Genomic DNA, 27,466 nt, shown 5'->3' with positions numbered 1-27,466 from the left:
AAAAAAATATGAAAAAATTGGATTTAGATTTATCAGATAAAAATAGAGAATATACAAAGAATAATTCTTCAATACTGCTCCCAAATCAGCAGGTCATCTTCATTGTTGAGTGCTAAAGTCACATTTACTGTTGTTCAACGAATTTTCACAGACAAAATCCATTTCAATGGGATTTTGCCCGTGTCCCAAATGGCACACTTAAATGCAATTGCGGTCTTGTGGACTTACAATGGCTGCCGCGTGCACGTGTGCGTTAAGTCCATGAGACCGTAGGGTGTCCCATTTGCGGTGGGAAATGTGCATTCGATGCGCACTGAATCGAGCTTCAGACATCTTCCCGACAGTCAAAGCGGCTTTGCGTCACGAAAGTGCGGATTCGTAGGAAGACTGCGAGGGTTTAGGGTGCCATTTGGGACAGGGCCTTTGTATTTCGTGTGAGGGCAAAAAAAGATTTTGTTGACCAACAGAAAGCAGCTTGGATTGAATGTGATTTCTGTGAAAAAAACTGTGCTTCATCCATCACTACACTATTGATAATTCAGCAAAATGCCTGAAAATTTTGCTAATGTGTCTGAACTATATGCAATATAAATAATGATGCTGGTCTAAACACCTTTGGTCACAAGCAGAACTTTGCAGCTGACAGCCATGTTGCTGATGGTAAAGAAGAAAACTGCAGAACTACCGAGATGAGTGACGTTCAATTGAACCCAAAAGGATTCCTGTCTAAATGTCAACAATAGACCACTTAAGCTGCTCTTAAGGAACAAGTGGTGAACTTCAATAGACAAAAGTACCACAAATACATCCAAACAGCTGCTGATCTGCCTTGTAACCAAATTTGTCAGCACCATGCTGTGTAGGATCTGGTCTGTGACACACTGCTAAAAATAGAGGGTTTCAGCCCTGCACATGCTAAGTCTTGGTTTTACTCTTACAGTCGATGCCACATTGACAGATATGAGTAATTCTGTTTTGACGGTACTGCATCTCACTTCTTGTAGATAGACCTATGCATGCAGAATTCAATACGCAGTTGAGTGAAAACTGTCCCAGCAGCCAAAAGAGAATTTATATACTGCTGAGCAAGAGTTTAATTAGAGGATCAAGTCTACAAACTGCCGACCTTTTTGTAGACTTTCAAAGATTGACCAGACATACGAGACCAACGGCCATTTTTTTCACATTTTCATTTCTGAATGACTACAGATGCTTGATTCTGGACTCAAATCAACAAGGATGCAGGCTAACAAAAATAATCAAAGCAGACATATTCATCCTCTTTTCTTCATTCAGAAATGGTTATTATGGACACTTGTAAAAAAATATGAGCTGGAGAATATAGCCAAGATTAAAACAAGTCAATATCATGTATACATTGATGAGTGAAAATGCATGAACATTTTTGAGTGGTGACGCAAACAAATCACTTAATCAGACTTTGAAACGGACAGAAATTAACAAACATCTTAACTCCACCATTTTTGTTTCTGGGTATAACAGACTAGCTCACCCAAATGGCAAAAATGTCATTAATTTAGACTTTCATTTGTATACAAACAATGATCAATGCAAATACATAGAGCTAATGAAATATTGTAAACGGAAGTTCAACCATACTTGTTGGGTGTGTTGCTTGATGTGCAAGAACAAACCTCATTGGCCAGTGAGGTTTGCTTTCGTGCGTCAAGAACCTACGGTTGAACTGCCACTGACCAATATCAGTGTTTATAAGTGAATAAATAAAAGCCTAAATTCAATCTGTTGATTTAAGATTAGCTCAGATTATGTCTCTTCAGAAGATTTGGATTTGCTCCATTCATGTGGATTTATTTTTTATAATGTCTTTATGAACTCTTTGAAGCATCCATTTTTTGGTGGAATGGACTTTCAATGGAGGGATAGAAATCTCTCTGGTTTCATTAAAAATATATTAATTTGTGTTTCAAAGATGAACAAAAGTCTTTCAGGTTTGGAACAAGGTTGGAGGGTGAGTAATTAATGAACTAGCCCTTTAAAATTAGAGATGCTTTTAAAAAATAATCCATTTTAACATGCACAATAACCGCAATATCTTTCAGCTATTATATGGTCAACAAAAAAAAAAAAAAGCATGAGCATCTTATCACCCAGCCCTAGTTTGTAGACCTGAGTACTTCGTCACCATCATGTACTATAATAATAAAAGTGGATGTGGACAATAATGTGGATACATGGACAATATAATCTAGTCTGATAGGTCTACAAAAGCCATACTGTTTTTCAAAAAAAAGTAGTTAGCAAATCTGAAACAGGACATCAGGGAATTTCCCATCAGAAGAGGAGACATTATGCACTCATTTCCCATAAGGCGCTATTCAACATGAATTCCTGAACATTGCAAACACATTAGAAAGTTTTCACCAATTTGGGAAAGTTCTCTCAAATCAGGCCCATGCCGATAAACACAAACACTTTAGGTTTTCAACCAATCAGGACATTTCTCTAAAATCAGTTCCACACTGTTTAACCCCTATAAAATCACTTATACCACTGAAAGTCCATTCCACCAAACTGAAAGTCCATTCCACCAAACATCAGCCTGCGAGAGCAAGAAAATGATTGGCAGCAGAAGAGCCACATTGCTGTGGGGGCCAAAAGGAGGAAGTGATGCCTCAGAGTAGCACTGTACCGTCCATAATGAAACCTGATCTTACACAGACCTCAAACTTCTACAAGACCGACCACATGCAATGTCAGTAAGTTAAAAGTGAAGTGTGTAATATGCAGAGACAGCTAAAAGTAAACCATTAGTAGGATGATTTCCCAGAAGTTTAAACACCGTGGCACTATCAAAACATCACTCTGTTTGTTTGAGCATCATGACAAGCCTGACGCAGTTATATCGGCTTGTCCAACGGTGTAAGTTCAAGGATCAATGGAGAATGATGAAAGTGATTTGGGACACATGTCTAAAAAAAATAATTACAAATAGGAATTAATTATTTTTTGCAATTCTCTTTGGTGACACTACAAACAAGATTAATAAATACACACAATATGTATATTTAAAATTAATTAATAAAATACTTATTTGGATAAATTATTTTTGCAATTATGTTTGGTGACACTTGAAGCAAGATTAATAAATAAATAGATAAATAAATCCAATTAGAATACATTAATTAATAAAATATAGTATTTTTAAATTGTTTCTGAATTACTATTTATATTATTTATTTTTGAATGATTTAATTCATATTTATATAAATTATTTTTGAAATTCTGGTTGGTGACACTATAAATAAATAAAAAAAAATTGAAAGAAATATAAAGAATACTAAAAATTATTTCGCTAAAGTATCCAAAAGGAATTAAATGCTAATGCTCAACATGTCTGCATTCATAATAATGTCCTGATGTTACACATTATGGCAACAACTAGAGCAGATTACAGAGAAGCATCAAAACACTTGAGATGATACAGGGACATGACAAACCCCCAACAAAAGTGCCACATGAGATCACCTTCTCAGACGCTGAGAAAGAGAAGGTGATTCGTGACCCTTGCATCTCCTCAAACACACCATTCAATTTGGACAAGACTAACAGCGCTGATTACAGAGTGTTATCTATAGATTAACTTAATAAAGACACAATAAAGGTTAAATATGGCTCAGATTACAGCTGAAACAATACAATGCCCATCAGATGTGCCAGCCTAATCCTAACACAACACACTGAGAGCTCTGGCTATGCTGGGAGAGACAGGCAAATCCGCAGATCTGAAACATACAACTGACGTGCATGCGAAGATGAAGCCCTGCTTGTTTCCATGGAAATGGGGCTAAAAGTGGAGAGAGAGAAAGAGAAAAAAAAAAAAAGACAAAAGTTTGGTCACGTTGGCCCTTTGTAACTAACATAAATAAATAAAAGACGGGAATTCATTTAAAACACACCAGGGTTGTTCCAGCAGCCCCTGGAGACGGACTTTGCCGAGGGGAAGATGAAAAGAAAGTCTTACAGCTGAGGGCCAGAGGGGGTCCTACTTCTTTTGGAACAGCGGCGGTTGTGTTTGAGCTCTTCAGTTCGGCTTAACCAGCGCAATTCTCATGGCCCTTTATGGTCAAACTCTGAACACATGATTACGGACCCCTGAACATGGGGTAAAAGTCTATCTGAACCAGCTGATGATGTCTCTCCATAATAGGTTAAAACCAAGAGGGAAAACCCTCTACCGTCATGAAGCAAACTGCTGCCAAATAGTAAAACACTGTATGAATGGTCACTAAAGAAATGTTGGGTGAATCTCACAAAACCAGTCACTCATGGGTAAAAGAAATTTACCATTAAGATTATTAAATACATTTAGGCTAGCTTTTTTGTCTGCGCAAATTTACCTAGCAATTCCTAATAGCGAAATTATTGAGCCCACTCCAAATATTTGTTAATCAAATAATATAAGCCTGTATCGGGCATCTATGGAAAGGTTTATTGTTTACTCGGACAACTTGTGTCAAATTAACCAAATAAAGTCATGAGAGGGTAACAATATGCTATAAACCAACAGAGAGAGAGAGAGAGAGAGAGAGAGAGAGAGAGAGAGAGAGAGAGAGAGAGAGAGAGGCTATAACATTTATAAATCACATCACACAACTACAATTAACTCTATATCAACCATTACAAGACAAACCAGATGCATGGTCAAATAATTACCCATCGCTTGCAGTTCAGAAAAAGGACACTGGGCTTTTTCCATACTTTAAAAGGAACTGTGAATTCAATCCACCAGAGTTGAGAGGAGTACAGCCTCCCCCACGCGTTTGCGCGTGTGTGTGTGTGTGTGTGTGTGTGTGTGTGTGTGTGTGTGTGTGTGTGTGTGTGTGTGTGTGTGTGTGTGTGTGTGTGTGTGTGTGTGTGTGTGTGTGCGTGCGTGTGCGTGTGAGAGTGTGTGTGTGTACACAGGGGCCGGTGACTGTGTGTGTGAAACAGCAGCAAACCCATGAGTGATTATCTCCTAAGTCATCACACAAAGCGTTTGGATCTAACTATAGAAGCACTTCACTTCAAGGGGAGAAGACACTTGAAGCCCCCTCCCATCTCACTTCCTCTAGTAGCCCCTGTAGACTCTCAGCTGAAAAATCAGGACACTTTCCCAATCCTGTAGTTCTTCCACCATTCCTCCATTGGCAAACAACAATCAAATTTTAATAAAAAAAAAAACATACTAAAGGTCATGTATGATGGAAAAGAAAGACCTGATGTACCATGAAGACATTTTAGTTAACACAAAATTCTCACCCTAGTCCAACCAAACCATTTATAGAAACTCAGCACAGGGCTGGACAATAAGGATGGCCCGATAACCCTGGGCCAGCGTGAACGACGCTCAGGACAGTAGACGGAACTTGCCCGATCAGGCCAGTGCTGCATCACCACAAAAGTTTATCGTTTGCATGTGTTTTTAAGCTTCGCCAATTTAAATATTCAAGTACATGAAGATGCGAAAGAGAAGTAAATTCGGAAGTTCACACACATCCGAAGCACATACCCAGAAAGCCGTGCCTCAGATAGCATGCAAATACTGAATTGAGTCCTCTTTCACGCGTTCTCACGCTTGAACAGACATATTCACACAAAATTATGTCAAACAATGGAAAAGTAGCACAGTGGAATGTAAATACCAGTATATTGGATCCGTCAATTACGTCTTAAAGTAACAGCAGCTAAAAACTACTGTTAGACCAACCTGAAAAGCACTGGACTAGTAGAGAAAAATCCTTAGCATTGAGCCATGCAGTTGTTAAAAAAGAAATTGACATTCAAGTGTTCACATACTAACACTTAAGTACGTTGAGCGTTTTTACATGCCCAATCTTATACATATTACGATTAATAACCAATGTGTCATGTATAGTGTAATGTCATGTAAACATTTCAAAGTCATTTTTAAATCATCACATAAAAGCAAATTTTATTTAAATTCAAGGACGAAAATCTTCTTTTGCACATACAACATATGTCAGTGACATAACTTATGCACTTTTATTTATTGTATCAAAAAGCATTTGGTGGGGAGACAAAAGTGTAAAAACAAAGTGCAAAGCATGTGTTCAATTATAAGCATTTCAAAGAAGGCTGAGCCTTATGGCTGCCATGTCAAAGAGCTTGAAATGCTCTCAAGGTGTTTCCCACAGTTCATAGCTTAAAATTGTACCATTATATTCTTAGCAGTAAATGTTATAAACAACTCAAAAGTCAAGAAGACCATTGCAATAGCTAGGCTACTACTTTTCACAAAGGGATTCTGCATTAAACTTCTACATTTAGAACGAGCATGCACGTGTTAACTAAAAGCACAAAAGAGAAAGCTGCCAAATTTTCGAGAGTTCAAGAATGTTTTTCTTTCAAAGTAAACATTTGTCTCATATTAGAAAAAAACTCATTATTTATATGAGTTGTATATTACAATTTATTATAAAATCTATCATTGTTGACAGAGCACATGAATATCTGAAAAGGTGTGCTGCTTCACTGGCTAAGAAAAGTCTGCAGCTGGCAAAGCGATCAAGCCCAGAAGCAAGAGGTGGTGTGTGAGAGCCAACCGTCCTTGGCATTCCCCTTTTTAAGTGGACAACTATGTACCATTCAAATTCAAATTGGAAAAACAGCAGCTCGGAGACACATCTTATTAGTCTCAACAGAAAAAGTAAACCACAAAAGTATAAGCAAAAATAAATGGTTTTATGTGGTGACAGCCAGCCAAAAAGTATTCTCCAACTGAAAAAAAAAAAAAAAAAATTCTTTGGCCAAAAGCTTTGGACAATATGATTATATAATGAACATCAAGAGATATGTTAATTTACAGAGGTTAAGGCTCATCTGTACAGTAGCTCTGGTCCTTAAGTAGAGCATGACATAATTTGCTTAGCAAGTTTCTTTACAAACAGCAAAAAAGTTTCAGCTGGTAGCCAAGTTAGCATTAGACTTTAAAGCAAATATTTCTGCAAACCATATGCAAACTTTCTTTTCATAGGTTCTCATATCTTTAAAACATGACGTTCTGGCTATAGCCATCATGAAACTGATTATCTCATTCTAAATGTTTATTACCGAGCAGAACACATGATAACCTCTTGAGTATCTTTAACGAAACCCAAACAGTCCATCAATGGGCTGGTTCAAAACGAAAAATATCATATGCGACCAAAGAAAAACCGTAATGCTGCCTTCTTTTATGAGCCAGCACTAGCTCATGCAATAACAAAAGATAGGGAATACAGTCTAAGGTCAGATAACGCACATGTTTTCTTTTAAGGGAAATCCAATTCACTCCCTTATAAAGCAACAGCAATGATACAACGCTGCCTCTGCCGGACGTAAACGGCGACCCGCTCCCACCCCAGCCGGCTCGCTTTCTCCTGCTGCAGAGGCCACCTAGCGAGGCTACAGTCGGGACCAGCTCTATCATACCACTGGAGAAATTCCCAGATAAGTAACAGCACAGCTCTGAGCCCTGAGCCAGCCAGAGCCCCGCCTCCTCTTTCTACATCACCAACGCACCAGCACACAACCACTTCCACAAAAGGAATTCCTTCTTTGCTGTGTTAGTGTGTGTGTAGAAAGAGAAAGCAGCAGCACATTGAAAGAGAGCATGTGCAACTAAAACAAAGAAAGAATTATCAGGCAAAAGGGAGATGGACTTCACTGAATTCAAAAGGAAAAAAAAATTACATTATGTATTTACTAGATATTTAATTGTGGAACATCATTTTTCTATTTTAATATAAATTTGCATTCTTCTAACACTAACTTAAAGAGAGACAGCTGCTGTAAGCTATGTCTTTAAACGTGCAGGTGTTGATGTGCAAAACAATGTAACAACAGCTGTGTGTTCGTGCATGACAATGAAAGTTCATTACCTACAGGTTTTCACAAACTACTAATACTCTACTACTAATGTTACTTAATACAAAGTTTCCTTTAAAAGCTCTTTTTATACGCATACGGTACATTATAACACCATGTCTAAATTCAGTATTTAAAACTGTTGACTGTTTGTAGTATAAAACGGTTTTGTTGTATTTATTTTTAATATCCACCATTTATTGGTTATCGACCACTACACAAGTATTAAGTTTATCAGTATCTGCAATTATTGGAGTCTAAATATTGGATATATTGGTAAAAAAATAAAATAATAAAAATAAAGTGACAATTGTTAATTTAAATTACCATAATAAAGCATAAAACAATATACAAACTATATATAGATATATAAATATAGATAAAAAACTACACTAAAAAACATCAATTTAAAAAAAATTCTAATTCATGTAATGAGAATTGGGGGGTTTAGGGTGAAATATGATGTGCATATTGTTGACAGGTTTTGTGAGATTCACTGTGAGAGTGAACGAGGACAAAAAAAAAGCTACTGCTCTACGGCAGGAGGCCATAGAAAGGGGTACAGCTGGACTTGAGGGGGGGAGCGCAAAAGCCTTACTTTGCCTCGCCAGCCGCTGACGACCATATATGGCCCTGGGATTCCCATGGAAAAAAAGACGGCATGGTAGAGGTAGAGGGAAATTAAGGAAGAGATTGTATACGTTGCACTTCAGCTTACACCCAGCAGCCAAAACAATACCAGCCGGCAAGAGCCATGTGTGCTTCTTTGGGCTGTGGCCATAGAGGGGGTTGGTGGCTGGTATTACGTCTAAACTGCTAGGGTGAATAGTACATTTGTATAATGCTGCCCCTGTCCTGGCATTTAGACTATGGAAGAAAAATAAAGCAGACAATTTGCAACAGTGACATTTCTCTGGAAGTGTCAAGGGCCGTTCACACAGATAGTGGTCCAGGGTGTTTACACACTATAGGGAAAGCTCAAACAAAGCCTTTGACACAGAGGAATAGTGTAGACAACTCTTTGCATTAGTGTGTGCAAAAACTGTACCTTAGCAAGAGCTTGTTAATGGGTCAGCACCCCCAAAAGGTACACCTTTGTAACTTATCTATTAAGTACCTAAACATACTAAGAAACTTTGAGTGTACTGCCAATGAAAGCTAAAGGTGCATTTCTTCTGGTGGAATGAACTGGTTAACTTTTGCCCATACGTGTGCTGGAGAACTCCATCAATCCATATCTATTATCACAGGAAATATAGATCAGCAAAACTGGCTTCAATAATGGGTGGTCGCAACAATGCAGTTTGTTTGGATGTGCATGGTTATGGGTCCGGTCAGGTTTTAGGGCTTGTAGCAGTGTCAGCGCCTATGATCGGTCATGCTCCAGGGAGCTGCTTAATTACACGTCCCTGAAAGACGAGGGTTAGGAGATGCTGAGAGCCAGCTGACTGTGTGGCTTCATCCAAAGACGGCGCTACTGTCGACGATGACAGGACATAGATCACTGGAAGGAAGGAGGCTAGGAAAGAGAGAGCAAGAGAATGGACATTTTGAATGTTTCATGGTGATTCAGAAGTCTTCAAGGGGGAAGAGTGAAAACATTGGGAAACATGTGGAAGTTCGGGGAGAGTGGATGATTATTTTGCATGTGTTGTTGAACATTTGACATGTGAGGACATGAATTCATAGGGTATTGTTTAAGGGGGGCAGGGGGTCCAGGTCATTTTGAAACCAAGTGGAATACAGTGAATTCGATTTCTGAAAGAACTGGAACCAGCTCTTAGGGACAAATGTTGGTTGCCCACTTTTGGCAACCCTTCCATTTTCCTCTGTCAGGGCTCTAACCCTTGTTAAACACACATGAACAAGCTAAATCAAAGTCTTCAGGACAACTATAAACACCCAGGCAAGTGTGTTGTAGCAAGTTGGAGCTAAACTCAGCAGAAAAGTGGCCCTCCAGGAGCAGGACAGGACACCCCTAATGTACGTCCTAGTGAAACATCCTTCCCAATAGAATCAAGTGCGTAGTAGGGATGTGACTGTGAGGATATTTTCCCACCGGTTAATCGACGCGTGACAAACGTAAAATGCACGCGTCCGCAGGGGCATTCATAATGGTGTGGAGCAGCACTGTTTTGTTGTTGTGCTTTCCTTTAAGAATAATAGGCTATTGAAGCAATATGCCCGAATTGGCGCTAATTTGAAAGTGAAACTAAAATGCGCACATCCGCACATGGCAGCGCTTTCAGTTCATTCCTATGGAAAAACGCTTGCTCTATTCTGCTCACTCCATGCCCGTGGACACGTGCAGCCGTGCGCATTTTAGTTTCACTTTCAAATTAGCGCCAATTCGGGGCAGATTGCTTGAATGGTTAGTTCATTAGCCTATTATTCTTAATGAAAAACACAACAAAACAGTGCAATGACAAATTCGCTTAAATAGGCGCTTTTACATTTCGCTCTGACACCAAATATTTCGCAGTCATCTTGTCAGTCAGCTCCTCACTCTCGTGATTAATGAAATCTGACTCCTGCTGCTGATCTGTGCTGCGATTCTCGTTCGGCTCACGATTTATTAAGCAGACACGTTCAGTTTAATAGTGTCTGTTCTCTAACTGAACTAAATGATTTTATAAAAAAATAAAATAAATCAAATGCCGCGGTGGGCAAGTGATGTAACCTGTGTTGCTTCTGAACACCGGTAACACAGACTATCGTAGCAAGCCTAGTGCGTAGGCATAAGGTTGATGCAAGTCTGGTCCAAAAGTTTAAAGGCATGCAAAGGAGGGTGATTTTCAGCCAGCTCTAGGGGTGGATGAAGATCACTTTTAACGCCTTGGTGAGGAAATGAAAAAATAAACACTTACTTCCTGTTCCACTGACAAAGGGTTTTTTTCAACACCCTTTTCCACTCTCACAACTGAATGCCCCCCTCCACCCATTACTGTCTGATAAACCCATACTCAAACAAATGACAAAAAGAACACTCCTAATAAACACACACAAATAAGAAAGAAAAGCTCAGGAAAAGGTCAGAAGCAGCTGACCTTCACCCTAAGTCACTGCTGTACCATTGCAATTTTGGATTCAAGTGTATACATTTGTGTACATGTTTTCCCTCGTCCACTTGTATTCCTCATCTCCAATCTGTGTAAAACCCAAACAAACATTCCGACATCTGGTGACTGCAAGCTACAAGCTCTAAACATTTGATTGGCTCCATCTGGACAAGAGCGCAAATTCACGATCACGTCAACCCGCATGACGTTCCACGCCCACACGCGCTGACAGTCATTAGCAAATTGCTAAGACGCTGACCACTGCTGACGTTCCTCCGTTGTAACTCAACTATCGGTGTTAAGTAAGGGACACACATTTTGACTGCATAGCTCTAAACATTATTTAATGGTGTGTGTGAAAGTAAAATTGCATGGTCAAGGTGAAATAGCAAGAACAAGGTGCTGCTGTGTTAGTCATTGTGGCTTCTCATTTCCTGTTTTTGTTTTTCCCTGTCATGCTATTTACATCTACAATTTACAACAATGTAAATGTAAACAACATTTACAACTAAACGTACAGGGAAATAGAGGATTTAAATTTTTTATGTTTTTGCAGGAATGTGTAAAAGAATAATGCAACTTCTCAAAAAGGGTTCTAGCATGCTGACATTGTGCAAAACAGATTCTCAGCAGCATGCAAAACCATTCTCTTAGAAATAGCATCAGTTCATCAGTTTTATAGCACTAGCTTCTACAACACCACCTTCAACAAATTCAAAAACAACTGGTGGACTTCACATAATTTGCTGTGAGCAATACTAAAAAGAAAATATTTGCTAAGAGATCTCTATTGGACCTCTATTACTGACCGGACACCACGTAAAATCTCTATATCATTCTAGAAATATATTGCTGCATTAAAGAAAATAATTGGTATTGTCAGATGGGTTAAATCTTGCACTAAAGTATGCAAGTAGCCAGAGTGAGAATTATGAAAGATTCTGTGTTTAGGCAGCTTCAATGTGATCTATATAAGGATGTGTCTCCGTGATGCAATAAGAGCAAATTTCATTTGTGAGTGGGCAATAAGCAGTACATCTAAAAGCTGTCAGTCTCTCGCTGTTTGAAGAGATGTGTGGCACATCATTAAAGATCTCTGCAAATAGTTAATCTCATTTTTGTAAATAAGCCACTCCGATTTGGCTCTTTGAAAGAGGTCCCTCACTTCCCAAAATAGTTTGAACTGTTCTTTAAACACATTAGAGGGGTAAATTTCAGGTAGAACATTGTTTTTCACAGAAACGCTTATTTTAATACTCTTTGAGGTTTGGGAGAGATTTTAACATGCTTTTTAGAAAACTTTTATTACAATATCAAAAACACGGAATAAGAGTTAATCCCAACAGATAGATTTACAAAATGTATTCCTGAAATGGAGTGTGAGGATGGGCTGAGAGTAGCAAACACATTGAAGGTACTAGGGCTGCACAATATATCGAAATAAAATCAATATTGCAATATGGCTTAATATGATTGTGAAATCACCCAGACTGCCATTTAATTAAATAAATAGTGGCACTACTCATCTACAAAAGCCCAAAGGTTTAACGTATGAAAATTAAGAAATTAAGATGTAATACATTAGTATTGTAATTTTACAGTTGTACTATAAACTTCTCTTTTTTTTAAAGTAAAGGAATAAAAGAAAAATTATCCATATAATATTCCAGCTTTTGTAAATGACTTTTAAAGGGGCATTCCACCCATTTGAACATTGTTTTTATTTAAAGTGGGTCATATATGTAGTCGAAATGTAAAATAAATTTTGAATTTGGTGCCTTCGTGACCGAGGAAAGACAAAAAATAACTTCAGGACGCATTTGTATGAAAGACAACAACTCCCACAATGCACCACATTGCACAGCTCTGCAAGCCACTCCCACTAATCCAGAAAGCGCATATCTGCCTATAAGAAAAATCACTCTTCCGTCTACAAGGCTAGCTACCACCAGAGCTTGAAATTCATTTCACATTCACACAAAATGTCTAGTTAGTTGGCGAACTCATTAGTGCATTACTCCTCGTTTGTATTTCTTTCGAAAAGGTGAATTATTGCATGGTACCTGGATGTTCAGTCAGAACATATGCGGTGCGAAACTAGGATAGTTCACAACACAAACGTCTGTGTCCTCGTCTGATTCAGAGATTTCGTCCAGGAGAAATTGTCATCTTTGAAATTCTTTGCCGCAGACGGACTCTATCTCTGTGTTCGTAGTTGCATCTTACAGTCTATGAGTTGCATAGTGAGATCACCGGCGCCACCAGTCCGCCCTAACTCGAGCCAGACCGTGCTCCTCGTCCGCGGCAGGCAGGTCTTCTGCCTCGGCTGCTCTTCGCTATAATGCGGCTTGTAAAGGTAGCCACAAACACCTGATTCAAGCATCAGACTTCCGAAATCATCATCTTCTATATCATATTGAGCACTCTCCTCCGCTATTGTCATTACTTTACATCTGTCTCCACAGCGCCTGTTAGCTTAGCTTCAAACAAGATGGAGGATATTGCTTTCAGTTTCAGAGAGTAAAGTCCCACCCACTGATCTGTAATAGGTCTGTAGCGTGAGCGGGTCCCGCCCCCTGGGAAAGATGAGGAACTAGTGCTTGTAGTCTCAACAGAAATCCCCCCCCTTACACTTCCTCCTACAATGATGCAAAATGACGATTTTTGCGTCATTGTAGGAGGAAGTGTAAAAGGTAAATAACGGATTTCTCCCGTCTCAGGGGAAAATGAGAGAGTGTTGCACGACCATTCAATAGTATGACTGGGTTTCTAACAATGCAAAGCTTAATGCAAATGGGTGGAGTGTCCCTTTAAATTTGCACACCCCCAACAAAATCACCCCACTGATTCTAGATTGATTAGGTTATTTATTTCCAAATACAGCCTACCTATTCAACTCATCTGGTGAACATTCCTGCATTTCTCCATATAGCAATATATAATCACAAAAGTGAATATTGAAATGTCAGTTTTCCATTATCATGCAGCCCTAGAAGGTACTAGTGATGTGCAAACCTACACACTTTCAAAATTGACTAGTTAGTGGGTTGTCTGTATAATTAGGCTGGTTTAGGGCTCACCTGACCCAAATCAGATATATTTTTAGGTTCTATGTTAACACAGTTAAAACACTAATTAAATCACTGCTGCTAGACACATACAAAAATTGATATAGACTAGTTTACCATCATGACCTATCCCTATTAGTTAGACTAAAAAATATTCAGCAGCAGCTCCTTAGAATGCTTAAATGTAGGGCTGGGCGATATGGCTGAAAACTGTATCACGATATAAGTGTTTCATATCGGTCGATATCGATAATTATTGAATTTTTTTATAACATATTTAAAATAAGGACCAGTCCAGGAGACAAATATATTACATTTAAAGATTTTTTATTTTAAACTTAACCTACCTCTGATTATAATCCCATCAGTTATAAAGGCAGACATGTCAACACGACCATGGAAAACTCAAAAGTCTAAAATCACAATGAACACTTAACAATTATCTCTTAACATTAAGGTGCAAAATTAAAGAATACGTAAGAAATGCTTTATAAAGGGGTGGGCGATATGGCAAAAATATAATATTACGATTTCTTTCTATAAATCTATTTCTTTCTATTTTCTATAAATTATACATTGATACTTATTAAAGCTATTAATAAAGTTATTAGTCAAGAGCAGTGAGTGATTTTCTCTTTACATTTTGTTGTTTTATTAACATTAAAGGGATAGTTCTCCTAAAAATTCTAATTTTCATAATTTACTCTCTCACGTTGTTTTAAACTCGAATAAGTTTCTTTCTTCTGTTGAAAATAAAAGTTATTTGGAAGAATGACCAACAGTTGATGTACCCCAGTGACTTCCATAGTATATTTTTCTCCTATGGAAGTCAATGGGGACCAGCTACTGTTTGGATACCCACATTCTTCAAAATATTAATATTAGAAAATATTAGAAGGCAATTAATACAGGTTTGGAACAACATTAGAGTGCGTAAATAATGAGATAATTTTTATTTTTGGGTGAACTATCCCTTTAAGGACAAGCGGCAGCGTGTTTACTATTACTACTGTCTCTTTAAGAGCTGCGCGCGACGCGTCTATTATACACGCATTTGACAAGCAGATTTTTTTCTCAATTTTCTCAAGTTTGCTTTCACTTTAGACATATCCGACTAGTTTATGTAAACCTTGTGTGTATATAAGGGCAATTCCACGCAAAAATGTCACATCCATAACGCCAACTAAATACCATGGCATTGTGTTGGTGTTATGGATGTGACAGTTTTGCGCGGAATTACCCATAACAGTATTAGCAAAATAAGACTCGAAAGATAACTTAGTATTCAGGCGCTGGTAAACAGGCTTTTAGTGCATGTGAGCTTCACATGTATGCGCTGAGAAACGCACACGCTAGAACAGCGCATCAGCACGCGAATAACAGAGAAACTGACGACGGTCTTGCATAATCTGCAGATGACATTGGTCTGACTAACGTTACGGTCGGTCAGACTTTAAGTCAGGCGAGCTGACTTTTCCTGTTTTATCTAGTTACTAGAGAGTGAGTGCCTTTGTTCATGCAATCAAACTTGCTTTGCTGGTTTCTTCCGACGAAAAAAAATAAATAAAAATTATCGAACGTTTTATCGAACGCATTTTTTATTGATATTGATTACGTGTCTATCGCGATACATATCGTTATCGTTTTATCGCCCAGCCCTACTTAAATGTTATTGCCAGAAGCAGGCCATGTTGGCTCTTTTACAAACTTGTAGTGGGACCACAGACTTGAATTGAGCTGTAAGCAGTTAAGAATCCATGCATGCTATTTATCACTATCCTGCAGACTCTTGGCCAGCCAGAGCAAGAGAGCTCTGCCCTTACACCCTGGTGAGGGGAAAAAAGAAAGAAAGACAGGCATGCAAAGGAAAACGTAAGCTGATGTCATTTCACTTGGACCAAGGGCAGAAGACATGCCTCATGTCTGAGGGGAGACCCAAGTGGTTCCTCAGCTTTTTCTGAGAACTTCCTTGGAATTTGGTACACCGAAACACCAGGACTGTGTCCAAAATCACCCACAATACCCGTATATAATGATAGGACAGCCATTTTTAGTGGTGTCCGAAACAATAGTGGACATTGCATTATTGAGTCCACTCATTCAATCCCATGATGCACCGTTGTTTCATCTGTTGTCTCTGAACATGCTGACTTGAATTTAGTTCTGGTTACATCTAAACATTACAGAATACCTGTGCACGGTAAGAGTCGCAATCGAATCCACACAACGGCAGAGGATGGTGTCCGCATCCCTTTCACTGCACTCCAAATTCGCTCACTCGTTTTGAACAAAATTACATTAAGCAGCAATCACTCAATAGTGATTTTCTCAAATAAATGTCTCATTACCGTTCATGACATAGCGTAATCAACATTCAAAACAAAACAGGCTCTTATCAACGCATCAACCAATTAGAAAGCCAATCAAATAACAGCACACACCTGTTGATTGGATAATGCTGGCAATCATGTGTATGAAAGGTTAAGACAGCAATCAGTGTGTGTCCGTGGACTGCAAGGTGGGCTTCAGGCTCTAAAACATTCCTCAAGAATTTTGTGCATCAGCAATACTCAGGCAAACCAGTTTGAACCTGTAGTGACGCTTGTCTGAAATTGCTTCGCCATATAGTCATCAAAACCAATGGAGGACATTCCAGAGTTTGGTGGCAGCTCAGAGAAATTAATTACAATTAAAGTGCCACTAAATTAACCCAATTAAAATATAATTTAAGAACATTAGCATATAAACACAGATAATTGCTGCTTTCAAATGCTCACGTGCGCTTTGTGTAGAGAGCTTGTGGCATGCGGCTGTATGCGACTCCATGTATAAGTGGTTAAATAGGCTACATATTAGAAATCTCAAAATCCTTTCATGAGGGGAAATTAACGTAAACACAATCAGTTAAATCGTAAGGGATTAAACAGACAGAACAAAACATCTGTGCATAAGTGTGAGTTAGACTATGTGGTAGTCAGTGTTACATGGTGTTCGGCTATACACCGATTACATTACTTGGTTGCCGCCCCCACTGTCGTTGCAAGAATCATTTTGGAATCAGATTGTGACTCCAAGAATCGGAATCGGATCGCAAGGCGCCTAAAGATTCTCACCCCCTAGGCCACACAACGTTTTTTATTGTGCACCAAGTTGACGCAGGGATTGACATCGCCAGCAAAAATTTCAAAACCAAGGCTGGGCTTCACAGTTTTTCCACCCAACTGCGATACCCAAATGCAATGGAAGACAAGTCAACGTGTTCAGAGACAAACAGATGACACAACGCTGTAACTTTACTTAAACCGACTTCCTGCCCTTGATTATGGGTTCCTTTCAAACATCCAACCGAAAATATCTCAACACCGCCTGCCTGACAGGGCCAAACCTGCTTATTACAAACTGTAAAACATGAACTGTTGGTGTGCTGGTTTCTAATATTAGCATGTCAATCAAGCAGTAGACAGACTTTGATGACTACACAACGCCATAGTGACGGCCAAGAATCATTTTAGTTTCTGCTTAGCATAATATTGCACAGGAAAAAGGCCAACACAATAAACATGTCAATTGAACAGATCGCTAACCTTTGATTAAAACCTTTACCATGCTGATTCATCTTGACAACTCCCACCCACTTCCAGTAAACAATGAATAATTGAGTGACATGCAAATTACACGTCCATAACATATGCATGAGAAACCTGGTGATGGGATGGACCCCATCAGAAACCAATTTAAAAACAATTACCATGAATTATTTAAGACAAATATGGCATCATAACATTTGCACTTACTGGACCAGAAAATGTCAAAACGCATGACCTAACAATTTAATAAACCACCCACAATGTTAAATTAAATCTATAAATTATTTCATACCTTTAACACAAAACCACTGACCTGTCTTCAGCTTTTAACTCTCTCGTAAAAACCAAAATTCCTTAATTATGGTACCGCCAAAGCCAAAGCACACACACTGACATCAGTTTTTGGCTTGCGGCAAAGCGTGCTTTTTGCACCAACCAAGAGGAAATAATGGCCCACACACCTAATTTATGTCAGGGCTGATTTCCTTTAGGCCTGAGCTCATACACTGACGACAGAGAAAACATGAGTCCATCACCCTTTTACATAACATTACTATGACCATCATCAGCCAAACTGATATCATGATTTAGCAGAAACGACAATAAAATTGAATGGAATACAGAGAAATTGGAAGAAGAAAAAAAAAATATCACAATTTAGTCTAATTCAAATGGTCATCAAAGAATGTCTACCACATTTTGCAAGACAAAACATTGTGTCATGCCATACCAAAGTTTACCATGGTAACCAAGTAGTACATTTTTACTACACAGACATAAAAAGGTTCTGAAAGCTTCTTATGCTGTCTGAAAGATATATTACATATTCATCGATTTCATTTATTATGGTTTTACTGTGGTAAATATGGTATTCTGTAGAACTGACATTGCGTTATTTGTTTTTCTGCCATATAGGCTATGTTCCGAAGTTTTCACCACAAGACTAGAAATTGGGAGAGAAAAAAAATTCATTCCAAAATGATTGGGATGATTTTGCTGGAGAGTGGTGCATTTTTTGTATAGAAACTAAAAATGGTGACTTCTGAAAAAAATTATTTCTTGAGTGCAAACCATCCAATTAGGGCTTAGATGATTTAGGAAAAAAGAGTCAAATCTGGGTTAGGGTTTCACTTGGGTTTAACTCTTTACAAGAACCAACTCAAACCTTTTTTTTTTTTTTAAATTAACAATAAAGTGAAGGTTTTTTTTTAAACTCTTTCCCCTTGAGTTTTTATAATAAGCCACATTTTGTTAATGACCAATTCAAAATTACTAATAAAATAATACTAATAATTTTGCGGTGCTTATTAATAAATACAAATATTAAAAAATATATTAAAAAAAGAAAACATATTCCAATTAAATTATTGTATTGTAAAATAAATGCAAATAAACAGTGACAATGGTTTTACTGTGAAACCAGAAGCACACATATATATTTAATGAAAATCCAAGCCTTCTCTATTTGATAATTGCACAAAGCCATATTGCAGTACCTAATGTAATTTGCTATAAAGTGCAGCCCTAGTTTTCTAGCAAAAAGTATGGTTGACATGGCAAGTTTTTGTAAGGGCTGGGCTCTTACAGAATAGCATCTCCTTGTTTCCCAGGAACGCAGGCTAATTTAAGGTTCATTTAAGTCCAAATTACCTTGGCCTGGTTTTAGATTTCAGGCCCTAATACAAACTATCTCCTGCTCAGATCAGGTGATAAGTAGTATCCCACAACGCTCCCTGTTAAACCTTTCTTTTAAACCAATAAATGTATTGTTATGGAGTATATCCTGTGGAAGCACGTGCAGTTGTTTCTTGTGAAGAATAATCTAAATGTGTGTCACCTCATGGAGTTCCAGAGGGGAAAAAAAGTTTTATCTAGGCACACTAAAACTTGAAAAAGCTAGCAAATTTGATGATGGCAAATCTCCAAAAACACTGAAGATGCACAACACAAGCTCTCTTTGGTAGATGGCTTGATTGTTGTTTTGAATCACTCATTTCGTCAATTACAGCAACCCAATAATGACTGGGCTGCCCATGCTGACTCACAACGTAAAGAAAAAAAACAACCTCACACAAACAAAGGTTCACAAACAATGCAAAGAATCCTGAGGAGTGTTTCTTTGAGTATCTACACCAGATATCAGCTGACATTCCAACTGGGCGGCTCAAGACACAGCTGGGAATCTAAGGATTCACAATGCATGCTGACATTGCTGAGATTATCACACTGCAGTACTATGAACGATGACAAACACGTTAAATAATAGTTCACCCGAACATGAAAATGCTGTCATTATTTACTCCCCCTCATGTTGTTACAAACCTGAATGCCTTTCTTCCACAAAAAAGGAAAAATTCTAATAACTCTGAACCTTCAAAAAGGATGACAGTAGAGGGATCAAAGTAGTCCAAATGACTCCGGTGCCATATTCCAAATGTGTGTCTGAATCACGCAATGTCTGAGTAGCTACTACATTTGATAAGGAACGTACTTTGCGAGATCGTAAAAAAGTATGTTCTATACAGTATGTATGTGTAGTAGAGGTGGGCGATATGACCAAAATCTTATATCACGATATGAGTAATTTTATTTCACGATAATATAGCCTACATCACCATATAGTTATTTTGTTTACATTCACTCAAGTCAAAATGAGTTTGGACGTGCATTTCACACACTGTTTTTCTCCTATATAGGGAAATAGGCATATTCAGACGCAGGGCAATTATATTTGAGGAAAAGATGGATATTTAAGTAGTTATTCATTCAAAACCAAATTAAGTGAGTTGAACAGATCAATCTGATTCAGTGAGACCAGATTTGTGAACCGGATCAATTGATTTCCTGAAAAGATCAGACAAATCTGTCTATTGATGCTTTTCTCATGAACTCGCCAGGAAGACTTGGAATATTGTCATATAGAATACTTTTATAGTGTACAAATTTCTACTTTTGTGTTCCACAGAAGAACAGAAAGTCATACGTTTTGGAGCTACATGGTCAGTAAATGACAATTTTCATTTTTGGCTGAACACGATGACTAAAAAAATAATTAAAACAGAGTACAAGATGTTAAATTTCACTTTAAGTAGCACCATTTCCTTGAGCTTCCCTTCCTGGACGCTGTCACATCAGCTCACAGGTTATCCATCTTCATACCACACCAGTACTGTTGAACAGACAGACTCATGTAACAAGAGACAATGTGGCACATCTGTCACAGAATGACAGATTAAAACACAAATGAATGGTAGAACTATTGTTTTGCCCTAATGAGCGCCTTAATTGTGCCTCTATTTCAGAGAGGAGTAAAACAATGTGACTGTTGAGGTGGAGACCTTTTTGGCTGGGGGTGTAAGTGACAGCTGAGGAATTCTGGGTCTTTCCACTGATGGGTGAGAGACACGGCAGGAATGCAGGCACAGGACGACTGCATGTCTTCACCTACCTTCTTACTGAAACCTACCTAAACTCTGACCTCACCGATGATGAAAGCACTGCAGACAATTCCACCAATGCCGCAAATGACACGTCTCGGACTAAAAGGCTGCAGCTTCCACACAAGCCAAACCGTAAATTTGAAAGATATTGCAGAAACACGCATCCTTGAAAAACATTAAGGAACAGTGTTGCAGACACCAACGCTTTAGGCCTTGGGCGTAATCTGCAGTTTCTCGCCTCTATTTGCATACCGCCTCCACAAAGTTGTTGAGCCACTAGATAAATTCAACCATTTTCTTGAACTGGTTAACTGGGATGATTATATACATGAAAGATGCACCGTATTTCTGCCAACGCTCCTATCTGGGAGAATTTCTTTAAAATATGTCCAGATGGATATTGTGGACCTTTTTTAAAAAAATTATTAAATCAGAATAAATTTAAATAAACACTGCAATGATGTATAATTTATTTATTATAATTTTTACTTTGTAAATTATATTTTAAAATTATATTATGCAATGCAAAGTTTGTAAAAAAGTCTACATTTTTATGCAAAATGTATTTGTTTTAAATGAATACAGTTTGTTATTAATATATTTAATACAAAAATATATTATGAAAATAATCTAAATACACTGGTTGTAAAAAAATTAATTTCTTCATGCAATATTACTGTTTAAATCTAAATTATGATTTTTTTTTTTAAATATATAATATACATTCTTTTAAATTTTGTCAACGCAAAGGCTGTATAAATAGGAATCATTTTCATTGTGCAAAAAAAAAAAAAAAAAACTTGGGGGGGGGAAATATTGACATGGACCAGATCTCAACAGGCTTTGCAAGATTCACTCTTTTATGGATCTTTTCCATTCTTTTTTCAAGCATTTTCTAACACAAAAGTTAAGATGCAAAGTAAGTTGTGGCCAAAATAAAGAGAACACAACATAATGCAAGCCAGATTCAAACATGACCCCTGTGGGCACAAGTGCTTTCGAGTCCCATGAGTACCTGAACTACCCACTAGGCCTATGTCATGGCTCTGATACAAAGCGGATGACTTTTGATTCAAAACATCAATCCACACAACATCCAAGCTACGAACAGAAGCCTGTGCCAGGTTTCTTAACTATGAGCTTGAACAGTGCAGAATGTGGGTTGACTGGGTGCTAAAGTTAGCGCTCTTGCACTCTTGCCTGCAAGACCGACTGCACGTGATATTTATAACCTCAGCCATACTGCTACAAAAGTCACTGGAACCAGCACAGCATGTCCCTCCATGGATAAACACAGCAGCGCACTGAAAGTGAGGTCACTACCTGTCGCAGGCAGCACAGATGCGGTGAAACGCTCCCGAACGGGTCCCTGTTCTACCTTCACTACTCTACCTTGAGTATATGTGGGCTGACTGGATTGAGACAGACAGTTCGGCAAATAATGAGAAAACTAGCAGCCCATACATCATTTTGCATGAGTAATAATAAAACCTAATTGTGGCTCAGTCAAAACACTGGTGTGAGTAACCTACAGCGGTCCATTTCCTGCTTCTAGAGCCTGCTTGGGGCATTAGAGTCATGCTGGGAGAGCCCAGGGTGACCAAAACACCAACTTTTGCTGTCATAATGATGTCTAAATAAAGATATAACTTAAACACCACATGACTCAAATCCTCAATGGTTTAATAATGCAACAACAGTTTTAAAAAGTGATTTTTCACTATTATTTACAACAGGATCTGCATTTTCATGGGTTTAAATTAAAGATTTTTGTTAAATGAGACAATAAAACAATTCTAGCATCAAAACAACTACTCTCCAGCTATAAAATAATCTTGATTTTGAAAAGTTAACGAATTTGCAACAGCTGAATGTAACATTTTTGACAAGCCAAACATGTCAGTCTATGAGCAACACGTAATTTATTTAAGCCACGAAACTAAGATCCCCTAAAATAAGTATAATGAAGTATTTTGAATGTTTCCAGCACATTTATACTTACCCAATTATCAAACATAGTTCACCCTTTATGCACCTTATCACATCCGTCAAAAACTTAGGCTGGCTATCTGCTGGAATATCAGAACTAAAAACATCGACATAACACACTCACTCGATTTATACTCACTCACTGAACGTACGTAATACGTAACGCACGCGAGTATACATTTGTTCTTCAATCGCTGAAATTGAATCGGAATGATCGGGGAACTGAGTGAAATACGTCACACTGCTTGCTAAAGAAAATAAATAATCTTGAAAAATGTCGCTGGTTCAATAAACATTGTTCAACGAGTTGGCTAAGACAAAAAAAATTATGCACAAACTACACATTCTGATTCTGACATTCCTAAATTGAATACTTTCAATAATTGTCTATTCTTGACTGATTCCCCCCCCAAATCCCATAATTTTGGCAATAGCTGAACTGTTAAATGAGAGATCTCATCATATAATAATATACATTATAAATATGAAAGGTGATTTTTATAAAAATGTATTTAAATATTATCTTCTTCGTTGTTTAAAAGATTACGGCAATTATGGAAGTTTGAAATGATTTTTACATGATTTGTTACATTTAATTACCCCTTAGCAGACTCTGCCTTTCAGTTCAAGTCTAAAGTTACATAAATAAAAGGGAATCATTCGCTAAAGAGGCCCGCAGAGCACAAAGATTGTCATGCATTTAAAGAAGGGAACTTAATAAAAGTGTAATTAATCATTATTAGTCAGCCTTGATATGATTTGATTAAATTCAGGGGACTGTGATCGAAATTACGACATTGTGTGGCCTTTTTACACAACCAGTCATTCTCATAAATGCTTTCTAAAATGTGCAGATCTAGTATTCCCACTGACACACCAAATGTATACAAATAAAGTTGTTAAAAGGTATCAAATATTTGATGACTGCTTAATGACAATCTGATATATTTTTCTAACTGTCAAGTCCTCTAAATACTACTACATACTTACACTTCATATTTATAAGAACTGACAAATCTGTAAATACTACACAACTGCTCAGCTGAAGTGCAATTTACCAGTCGAACACATGGAAAAAACAAAATAAAGATTGTATACGAGTTGCATTACTAAGTTACAGGTGAATTTGCTTTAATAAGGTTGAGTAGACACATAAAATTTGACATGAGGCGAACTATGGAAAGCACTTTCTCTTCTATTTTAAGTCATCCTTCAAAGTATATTCGATTATATTGTGAGGTGCAATTTATTATTAGCAATTCCCCTATCATAACACACCCAGGAACCATTTGTGTCAACACATAAATTCAAATTTCTTGATGCAATTGTCAAACCAAGTCAATTTTAAAGTGCTAACAGAAGATGTACATCATTTATTCACTAAATGCCTCCATAACAACTAAACCAGTGCATCTTTAACAGCAAGATCAGTGTGTTTAAAAACAAATACCATTCGCTATGAATTCGCTCACTGCCTGCTGGTCACATGCTAAAATTCTCCGCTACCTCACACGTCTACATACATAAACACACACAGCAGACCCAATAGAGGAAGAAGCCTCTCCACTCAGTCATGGATGGGTCTCAAGAGCTGCATCCAAATTCCTTCCTCCCCGTGTCTGAACACCGGCCCAAAAAAAGGCAAGTGCTTTTAAACGCATGAGCCTGTACAGACAACCTCCTGCCGTCACTTACAGACACATCAAACCCAGAAGACTCATTGCAGGGCCGTAGATATTACGGTTTGCAAACCTCAAATACCACCTTTTCCTGTGTAAAAATGAAGATGTTTTTTGAGACCTAAAAACTTGTTTATTTGACACCTAGAACCTTAAGTTCAAATATAAAAACTCAGCTTCTTTGAATTACTTCATCAGGATTGCTTTGCAATGTTTTTACCCCTGAAATCTGACTGTGAACACGTTGATTGTGTCTGTGTCCAAAATATTACCCCACAATGAAAATTCTGTCATCATTTACTCATCCTCAAGTTGTTCCAAACCAGTATAAGTTTCTTTCTTCTGTTGAACACCAAAGAAGATATTTTGAAGAATGTCAGCAACCAGACAGTTGTATTTTTCCCCCCAACTATGGAAGTCAATGGGGCCTGTTTGGTTACCGACATTCTTCAAAATATCTTCTTTTGTGTTCAGCAGAAATAAGGAAATTCATACATGTTAAAGGAACAACTTATTGTTCCTAACCTGTATGAGTAAATGATGACAGAATTATCATTTTTGGGTGAACAATCCCTTCAAGTGGAAATCTCACTAAATTGAGCCTATATGAACGGTAACAGGAAAATAGGATCAAATAGCCTATTTTTATATTAAACTAATTTCCCTATATACCAAGAAAAACTCTATTGGTTAACTTTTGCCACACGTAATTCTTAGCAAAAGTAATTTGCGCCTAAATCAGTCCTAAATGGAAAAACTAAACTAAAGTGACACATCTTTCACGGATGTTTACAGTCAAGCCAAAGAAACTAGCCTACGTCTTAAAGAGACAGTTCACTAAACAAAAATTCTGTCATTATTTACTCAATTTTAGCATGTTTCGAAACTTTCTGACTTTCCTTCGAATGTGGAAGGCAAATCTAAATGTTAAGAAGAATTTTAATCAGTGACAGCGCAAGTCGCCGCTCGTGTCCATTGTACGATTAAAAGCTGCAATGAAAGTGAACGGTGAATGGAGCTGTCATTCCGCCAAAAATCATCTTTTGTTTTACATAAGAAAGAAATGCATACGGCTCTGGAAGAACATGAGAATGAGTCAATTAACATTTTATTTCCTGAGCGAATTATTCGTTTTAAACTGCATTTTGACTGCTTTTGCGCTCTCTCGCAGTCGTATTTTATATCATTAAATCTCCCGCACAGAAATCATAATGTAGACGGTCTTTCTCCACAAATGCCACAATTTCGGTCAATAATCTGTAACGCAACATACGTGTCAACACAGGGCAGCCTCTTTCCAAATACACAGCCGTGCTAACTGGTTGCTAAGCACCTTCTCAGCGTTATTTCAATGGTGACTAGCGGATCAAAACACATTTACGAGTCGGATCAGTGCTTATATATAGGATAACCCCCATGCACATTCATCCGATGCCTTTATTAACAGATTCAAGTGTCATTGTGCTGTAGATCATCTTCTGTATGCACTGATCTCTGAGCTGAGCGGCTAACAGGCTAACCAGCAGCTAACACATACACACACACCCGACAATCACTCAGACAGTCCTCTTCCTGCATTCACACACTCTTTTACACACAAATACGTTTATTCCGGGATCATCTATCCAGCACAGTGCGCATAAAAAGCAAATATCTGTTTCGATCACAGCCCAATTAGCTTCAGCGGCTACGGGGTTCCGCAAAACGGCCCGACGAAGATCGTGATGATGATGATGGTGGTGGTGGTGGTGTTGGGCTGAGTAAACACTGCCAGAGAGCAAGCCGTCCTCGTACACGGATCTGTGCACAACCGCCACCTCCGAGGCGCTCTTACCTGGTGCAGAGCGGTGAGTCCGTCCACATTGGCGTAGTTGATGTCCGCGCCGCGGTCGAGCATTCGCAGCACCTCCTCCGTATCGCCGCTCGAGCAGGCGGCCAGAAACACGGCGCCATCGTCGAACTTCACCTTCGTCTTCTTCTTCTTCAGGACGGGCGGCTCAAGGTCCGTCTCCGAGCCTATCCAGCGCTTCAACTGTTCGTTCCTTTTCTGCTTGGCGTCCGCCATCTTCATCCCCTCTAGCCTGGCGCTTCTTATCTGTCTCGAATGGAAGATATACTTTATACTGCCACTATCCCAACACAGCGCGCTGGGGCGTGGGAGGGGACGGCACGGCACGGGAGAGGGGAGGGGGGTTTAGGCTCACAAACCTGGTTACGCCGAGATATCGCGAGAGCAAGCGACGTCAGCCCCGGCTCTGCAGCATAACGTCATCTTTATGGGGCAGTAAAGAAAAAAAAGAAAAAGGCTGTCTACAGTATATGCAAATATGTTTAGAGTTGGCACAGAACACGGGAAAAGCAGATGCTATTGCAAAATAATAAAAACATAATCATAATAAAATTAAAATAAAATACAATTAACATAAAAGCAGAAAGGCAAGTATGTATTCAATTATTTATTATATATCATATATAATAAATATGTAATAATAAAATAAAATCCTGTTAGAGTAATTAGAGTAAAAAAGGCTGTATTTTCTTTACTGCCCGTGTAATAATATAATTAAATATAAGTGAAGATATCTGTATCACTCAATTTTTATTTGACTCCAGTGGTATGTATAATAATTAACTATTTTGCAGAATGTAAATAGTTCAGTGTCTTTTATGTTAATTTCCTTACATTAAGAAAAAAAACATTACACAACAATGGAAAATAATAATAACACATACACATAATGTTTTCTCTTTGTCAAT

The 27,466-nt window shown here is 38.1% G+C and overlaps 1 protein-coding gene across 6 annotated transcripts in view; it reads right to left on the bottom strand.

Moving 5' to 3' along the window:
- Positions 1–26,898, bottom strand: part of ppp1r12a (protein phosphatase 1, regulatory subunit 12A) — a 67,385-nt gene extending 40,487 nt beyond the window's left edge. The window contains exon 1 of one of the 6 annotated variants that reach the window (XM_079868295.1): positions 26,544–26,898. In XM_079868295.1, the coding sequence (XP_079724421.1) occupies positions 26,544–26,780 (237 nt within the window). In that variant the 5' untranslated portion in view covers positions 26,781–26,898. The remainder of the gene's footprint in view (positions 1–26,543) is intronic. The other 5 variants (XM_079868296.1, XM_079868300.1, XM_079868299.1 and 2 more) reach the window with 5 other exon arrangements.
- Positions 26,899–27,466: the final 568 nt, after the last annotated feature.

Source organism: Squalius cephalus, assembly GCF_949319135.1.
Source record: "Squalius cephalus genome assembly, chromosome: 4".
In the NCBI taxonomy this organism is placed as follows: domain Eukaryota; kingdom Metazoa; phylum Chordata; class Actinopteri; order Cypriniformes; family Leuciscidae; genus Squalius; species Squalius cephalus.
This window is presented reverse-complemented; position numbering and strand designations above follow the sequence as displayed.